Source organism: Vollenhovia emeryi, unplaced genomic scaffold, assembly GCF_000949405.1.
Source record: "Vollenhovia emeryi isolate VEMERY1.0 unplaced genomic scaffold, V.emery_V1.0 DF940743.1, whole genome shotgun sequence".
Lineage (NCBI taxonomy): Eukaryota > Metazoa > Arthropoda > Insecta > Hymenoptera > Formicidae > Vollenhovia > Vollenhovia emeryi.
In genome coordinates this window covers 1-7,369 of record NW_011965623.1, presented here as the reverse complement: position 1 = coordinate 7,369, position 7,369 = coordinate 1, and the positions used below count along the sequence as shown (strand labels likewise).

Sequence of the window (7,369 nt, the reverse complement as noted above, 5' to 3'; positions counted from 1 at the left end):
TGTGTGAAGGCTTTAAACGAATTGACCAATCATAGTTGAGAATATATAATATGGCTGCCATAATTTTTTACTATGATTGGTCAATTCGTTTACTGCTTACGTCTTATTGCTTAATGCGGGGTCTACAATGAAGGCCTTCACACATAAAATTCCGTAAGAACGTAAAACGTAAGCATAAGAAAATCGACCAATCACAGTCGAGAACGTAAGGCAATGACGCAAGCAGTAGCAAATCCAACCTGTTGATTTTCTTACGCTTACGTTTTACGTCCTTACGGAATTTTATGTGTGAAGGCCTTGAGAGTCGCAGAGCCGCAGTCGTAAGAATAATCGACTATGACCCCTGGTCCACAATCTTGCTTTAAATAAGCTGTAAGCCTTAAGCCGTAAGAAATTAACCAGTCACAGGCATTTATTCCCCTCACTCTCACCTGCGATTGGTTAATTTCTTACGGCTTAAGGCTTACAGCTTACTTAAAGCAAGATTGTGGACCAGGGGTGATTGGTCAATTCTTATGTGCCTGACGGAATTGACTAATCACAGTCGATTATTCTTACGACTGCGACTCTGCGACTCTCATTGTAGACCACGCATAAGTCCCAGTCTACAATAGAGATTTAAGCCTCCGCTACAATGATTCTCGGTTCTGTCTACAATGGTCGTAGTCGTAAGAATAATCGACTGCGATTGGTCAATTCTTATCGAGCGACTACGACTACGATCATTGTAGACAGAACTGAGAATTATTGTAGCGGAGGCTTTAAACCCTAAGCCTTAAGAAATTGACTAATCACAATCGCGTATTCTACTCGTACTTGACCGTGATTGGTCAATTTCTTAAAGCTTAGGGCTTAAATCCTCTATTGTAGACTGGGACTAAGGTCATTTGTGTGCCACGGCTCTTAAGCGGGGAGCACACACTTTTGCATAAGCGCGCAAGCGTATGCATAAAGAATTTGATTGGTCTATACGCAAATGCACAAGGAAATGGACCAATCAAATTCGTTATGCATATGCTTATGCACTTACCCCTGGTCCACAATCTTGCTTTAATTAAGCTGTAAGCTTCAAGCCGTAAGAAATCAACCAATCACAGATGAGAATGAGAGGAATAAATGCCTGTGATTGGTTGATTTCTTACGGCTTGAAGCTTACAGCTTACTTAAAGCAAGATTGTGGACCAGGGGTTGTGCAAAAGTGTGTGCTCTCCGCTTTAGCTGCAACAGTTCCGTAGTCGCTTACGGGCTAGCAGACGCGGCTTAGGTCGGCAACTCCCTAGCGCTCCTAGCGGACGAAAGTGGCTGCGCGGATCCTCATTATATCGACCCTTACCTAAGCGTAACTCGTTGAGCATTTGCTCGATGCCTTTCATTTTCTTTTGACCGAGACTGCTTGGCAATTTGATTCTCTGAGAACGAAGAGTAACGCCGCTATTCTTAAAATCGGGAAATTTAATTCCAGCTGACTCCACTGCCTGTAAATTAAAATAAATGTCTCGATATATACGTAAATGTACCATAGTACACAGAATATAGAGGAATGTCTCATGAGATAGGCTTTTAATACAAGACAGCAGATTCTCAACGTCCAATTTAAATCACAAATCTTCTTTCGCTACGATTACACGATCTAACAATGAATTTTCTACTAAACAGATTTCACTCCAAGGGCAATAAATTTATGATGGAACCAAACGATGCCTATTAATTTAGCGGAAACCCTGCTGTCTCATATTAGGTGCCTGTCTCATAATAGAGGATTTTCCTCCAATTTTGACGTACGTGAGAAGTATCAGTTTTATTCGGTCTATTTCTAGAAGAGCTGCTGCTCTTCTTGGAAGATTTCCTCTCGCTCTTTCTGGGATCCGCCTGATGATCGGCCGCTGTTATCAACTTCTGCAAATCTTGCGTCTTCCTGTCTCTCTCCTTTTTCCTCTGCTCGATCTTGCGCAACTCGGCCAGCAGAGTCTGTTCTTCCTCCACCTGTTCAGGGGTGCGTTCAAACAACTTCTTCAGTTGTTCCTTCCTGCGCTTCTCATGTTCGGCATCAAAGACGTACACCTTGTCAGTGTGGGACTTTGCCTTTATCAGCGCAGCGCACACCTGATAATACCTGTGGATTTACTTCAAATGACAAACGCATCTCAAAATAGCACATTCGAATCGACGGGAACGCAAATCTTATGCCTTGCCTCTCTTTCAAGTCTTCTACAGATCTGGTAGGAAACTTGGCGCGATCCCATCTGTCCCTGATGATGATAAACCTGAGGTCGAATCTTCTGCACAGATCGAACAGGTGATCGGTCTCCGCTCGCGTCCAGCCGTTGGCCACCAAGTGCTGAACGTATTCCGTATTCGTGTACGTAGGAATGGGAACTTTCTTATTGAACTTTGCGAAAGGATACTCCTTGCCGGCGTCGGCGACGCGCCGCCAGTGATGGAAGATCGCGCCGTCCGTACGCGCCGGATTGGTAAACGGCGTCCACTTCCACGGCCTGACCCTCTTCATGCCGAGCTTAGCTCGCACCTGCTTGTACCCCTTGGCGGTGTCGGTCGGGAACAACGGCGGCACGTCGTTGTTATCCTTGCAGAGGAGGGCGAACACCTCGCGGTGCATGCCCTCGGGGCGTTTCGGCATTTTGTTGTAGTCATACCGCCTGCGACTCTTCTTGTCGCTGCCCAGTATCGACTCTTTCGTAAGCTCCGTCGTCGTCGGCATCTCGATGTCCAGAATGTCGCGTACGTCCGCCATCGCGAGGATTACTAGTATTTCCTTGCGCACTACTTAATTTAAAGGATACGTTTAGGGCGTTTACAGCCCGTCGTTCAACGGGAGATCACAAAAAAAATAGTATTCTCTCGCGAAGACAGCCTCTGTGTTTCGAGGTTAGATTTTCGCTAGGTTAAAGCATGAATGTAAGAAAGTATAGATGCAGTGTAAGCAATTCTTCCGGCCGAGGGGGGGGGGGGGGTGAAGTCCATCTGCAGCCATTGATTGGTTGGAAAATTAGGTCCTGTGCACAACAGAGGAACCAACTTAATTAAGGCCGGTATTCATAGTCGATTCTTATTTCAAAATCAATGAGCGCGTTCCGGCAAGACACTGCTACCGTAGCGCTACAGCTTTTTCGCTACAATTGTAGCGGTGCCCCATGTGCGTTCCGGCAAGACACTGCTACCGTAGCGCTACAGCTTTTTCGCTACAACTGTAGCGGTGCCATATATACTAGCGTGCATAACCTCAAAATTGAATTTTAATTGTAAAAGTTGTGTTTACCAATTAATTGAAACGAATAGAATGGAAAATATTGAAGATTGGCTCATGAATGACATATTGTTCGATGATTCATCAGATGAAAGCAACGATGAAGAGGAAGAAGTTCTAGGACTCATTTTATATGACTTACGAGGTAAAAAATAGTTAATTTTGTAATAATAATAATTGTGGCAATCTTTAAAAATACAAACTTTAATAATCTTATATCCATTTCTTCTTCCACATTAAATTTTTCTTTGTATCCGTTTCTTAGAACAAGGAAACAACGCCAAGGTTTTGAATATTTTGGCAGATGGAATACTTAATGAAATATTTTATCCTGAAAGGCAGAATAATGAAATTGTAAATTTACATTATTTTGAAGAAGTAATACCACGTTATAGCGACAACCAATTTTATTTGCATTTTAGAATGCATCGAGGAACATACATGGTAAATATAATTTATATCTAACCATTATAGTAGGCATTATCCAATATTTACGTTCTTTATAATTAATTCTTTTATTTTCAGGATAATTCTTTTATTTTCAGGAATTGGAAAATATAGTGAGACCTCTAATTAGACAGAGAGAAAATGATATACCATTATCGAAGAAACTATTTTTAACAGTTTGGATTATAGCCACGCCAGAAAGTTTTCGATCAGTTGCAGATAGATTTGGCCTATCCAAAGGTATAGCTTGGAAAGCTTTTAAAGAAGTGGTTTGGACGCTAAGAAGAATAATGCCACGTTTTATAAGATGGCCAAATAATGAGGACTGTGAAGAAAGTGAAAAAGTATATTATTTTGTTTCCAGTTTATGTAGTATTTTGAATAATTCTTAACAATTTTAACTGTTTCAGACTGTCTTATTTTTTTAAATTTCATTTTATCTAATAATATAATTTTGTATCAAATCACTTGAAATAATAAATACTTAAATATTTTCTACATTCAATGTTTGATTTTAGATTTTTCGAATTCGATCAAGAGGATTTCCGGGTGTTGTAGGAGCTATTGACGGCTGTCATATCGCAATTAAACAGCCGCCTAGGAATGCAAATGATTATTATAACCGCAAAGAATTTCACTCTATTATTTTGCAAGGTAGAACTTAACTATACTTATTTAACTTACTTTGTACACAATTTTTGGAATAATTATACTTTATTACAGGTGTTTGTGATCACACAGGAAAATTTATCGACTGTCTTATCGGTCGACCTGGACGTGCACATGATGCAGCAGTTTTTCGGAGTAGTATTATTTACACCAGACTGACAGACCAAGAAAGCCCACTTTTACCTGCTCAACGACATATTATAGGTGATTCTGCATATCCGTTACTTCAAAATGTGATGACACCATTTCGAGACAATGGAAATTTAACTCCAGAAAAGCTTATGTATAATACTAGACTTTCCTCGATACGATCGATAATAGAGCGTGCATACGGATTGCTGAAAGGAAAGTGGCGAAGATTGAAGTATCTTGATGTGCAAAGTACTGAAATGGCAAATCATATTATTGCAGCTGCATGCACTCTTCACAATTTCCTTATATTACGTAATGAAATTGAAATAAAAGACAATTTAAATATTAACGAATATATTGAGCGTGAAGATCAAGACAGCGATGAAAGTGATAATAATGAATGTCTAGGTGACAATGGGCGACTAAAAAGACAAGAAATTGCGAACAGGTTTCAAATACTGTAACGTGCAATGTTAAGAAATTTGAAATCGTATCACCAGCCCTGAAAACCAGCACATATTTTTTTATGAATCCACCAATTTAAAAATCAAATAAGTTTTATTCACGCACATGCACACACACATGACACATACACACAATACTTAAAAAACATTTTAATTTAGTTTTGTAAAAAGTATTTTGTACAGATTTTAAATATTGTTCCTGAAAAATTATAAGATTAAATTAAATAAAAAATGAACACAAAAGTTTTTGTACTATTAATTTTTATTTAGAAGTATCATTCTTAGATTTTAATAACATGTACAATAACTCATTCTTTTTTTCTAATATGTCGATTTTCTTTTTAGCCAATTCATTTTTTGTTTCTAATGCAGTCGCAAATCTTTCCAACTGTTTTTCAATCATATTTTTAGACTCCTGTTTCTTCTCTATGCTTTCTAAAATGTTGATTTTTCTTAATTCCAGTTCTATGGCTTTATTTCTTTGGTTATACAGTTTCTTTTTATTTAATGGTGTTCCTTCATTGGAATCTCTGGTAGAAGCATCATGAGTACTTGTTTCATCATTTAAAATTGAAGACTGTTCATCAAATACGTTACTCAATGATGTCGATGGTCTCTCACTGCTACTTTCTAAATCACTGTCCGAAAACGCATTATAATTTGATGAAACAGAATCAACGTAATTCAAAAATATTGTACTGTTATTAATATCATTGAAGTGTTGAAAAGATAAGGTTGGTGACGATAACCTGTGCTTTGAAAAATCTAGAGCTTCGTTAGTAGAATCTTGCCCACTCTCCATTGATGAAATTCCTTCTTCGAAATTTACAGACTTATCCATATTGAAAATTTCATCCATCTCGTTGTAAAACACCCAATCCTCGCGGCCTCTTCCAGTTTTTTTCTTATTATTTTTTATCCGTTTATACGTTGACTTCATGTTTCGCATTTTCCGATCGATACTATGGGCATTAATTTTTGAATATCCCAATGCCTTCATTTCAGTTTCCATTTCCTTCCAAAGGCGACTTTTTTTAAATTTGGGATTCCGAAATTTTGAGAGCCGCTCCAGATATTTTGCTAACATCATTTTAGTTGATTTACGATCCCATAATGCTTTTGAATCTAAGACACAATAAATAATAATAATAATAAACTAAAGTTAATTTAGCTATATTAAGTAATGCTTACCATTATCACTATCATCGATGCATTCAGTATCATCAACATGCGATTCTGTTGCATCATAAGTAGATAAATTTGCAAAATATTGTGCACAGTAAGTTTCATCTGGAACAAAATAAATATTTCAAAATATTATAAATTTGCTCATCTTTAACCTTTGTATAACTAATCCCAGAGAACATGCATGTTTAAAAGACATTTTTAAGACGTTTATTAGACGTCTTATGTCTAAAAGACGTCTAATAGATGTTTTAAAGATATCTTTTAGACATGCATGTTCTCTAGGAATGTTATTAACCTAGTTATAACGTTAATTTGTGTTTCTTATCACCAATATGCTTGCTTACCTGTTTGCAGTTTCATATGAATTTCGTATGGCTCGTTCACTTCATATTCTTTGTTATTGTGATTATAAATAACTCTTTCCATCTTCATTAATGTTTATCTCCTTTGTTGTAGAGTATAACCTAGCAATCCTTGAGCAGTTATGAAAAATGGCGACCGCTGCAGTTGTAGCGGAAAGTTTTGCCGAAACGCACTCGTGTAGCGCTACCGTAGCGCTACCGTAGCGCTACGGTAGCAGTGTCTTGCCGGAACGCACTCAATAAGAACGGACTATGAATACCGGCGATAGTCCGTTCTAATATTTAAAGCCAACGGCTATTTTTCCTACTGGATTCCTTACAAGAGCCAATTACAAGAGCCAGTAGGAAAAATCTGCATGATATTTACATCAACTTTTCTCATGATAGACAATTGCACATAGCACGGAACACAACCAAAACGTGCACACCTGCGTTATCCGCTTAGCCCAAACGTGGACGTTGGCTACGTAGTTCATGTCAACGTTTTCAATGTCCACAGAGGGCGCATGTGGGGCATGCGAGGCACACAGACCTTACGTAATCACGTTGTTTTAACAATAAAAAATAAAAGTTTGCAGTCTCACGACGTATAAAAAATTAGAGATGACATAGAGATTCGACGCAATGTCATCTCGAAAACTATTGTAAATTCTCTTCCACTGTTACAATAATATGAACACAAACCTGTGGCTATTGTGCCATTAAGGGGATGCTGGAGTGATTCTGCACTTTCGCACCTTTTGCACTTAAAACTGTCTGTTTCGTGGAAAGATTTGTGTAATACACAAATTAAATGGCACGTGTACAGATGATCGAAAGCAGCTTGCTATTCCGGCTAAATT

At 38.3% G+C, this 7,369-nt stretch overlaps 3 protein-coding genes across 4 annotated transcripts; 1 reads left to right on the top strand and 2 right to left on the bottom strand.

The window, feature by feature from the left end:
• Nucleotides 1-1,199: 1,199 nt before the first annotated feature.
• LOC105555779 (DNA methyltransferase 1-associated protein 1) lies at nucleotides 1,200-2,942 on the bottom strand. The gene is made up of 3 exons (XM_012002823.1): nucleotides 2,193-2,942; nucleotides 1,783-2,113; nucleotides 1,200-1,475 (listed from the first exon to the last, which is right to left on the bottom strand). Exons 1-3 carry the CDS (start codon nucleotides 2,750-2,752, stop codon nucleotides 1,215-1,217), a joined length of 1,152 nt encoding a protein of 383 aa, XP_011858213.1. The 5' UTR covers nucleotides 2,753-2,942; the 3' UTR covers nucleotides 1,200-1,214.
• Nucleotides 2,943-3,156: 214 nt separating this feature from the next.
• LOC105555778 (putative nuclease HARBI1) lies at nucleotides 3,157-5,095 on the top strand. Its single transcript, XM_012002822.1, has 5 exons — nucleotides 3,157-3,410; nucleotides 3,531-3,709; nucleotides 3,811-4,056; nucleotides 4,231-4,366; nucleotides 4,436-5,095. Exons 1-5 carry the CDS (start codon nucleotides 3,299-3,301, stop codon nucleotides 4,975-4,977), a joined length of 1,215 nt encoding a protein of 404 aa, XP_011858212.1. The 5' UTR covers nucleotides 3,157-3,298; the 3' UTR covers nucleotides 4,978-5,095.
• Nucleotides 5,096-5,231: 136 nt separating this feature from the next.
• On the bottom strand, nucleotides 5,232-7,282 carry LOC105555777. Of its 2 annotated transcripts, XM_012002821.1 has the most exons (4): nucleotides 6,510-7,282; nucleotides 6,169-6,267; nucleotides 5,727-6,102; nucleotides 5,232-5,615 (listed from the first exon to the last, which is right to left on the bottom strand). In XM_012002821.1, the coding sequence occupies exons 1-4, from the start codon at nucleotides 6,595-6,597 to the stop codon at nucleotides 5,240-5,242; spliced, it is 939 nt and encodes a 312-aa protein (XP_011858211.1). In that variant the 5' UTR covers nucleotides 6,598-7,282; the 3' UTR covers nucleotides 5,232-5,239. The 2 variants fall into 2 exon arrangements, with proteins under 2 accessions (XP_011858211.1, XP_011858210.1); XM_012002820.1 differs by having other exon boundaries at nucleotides 5,232-6,102.
• Between the last annotated feature and the right edge of the window lie 87 nt (nucleotides 7,283-7,369).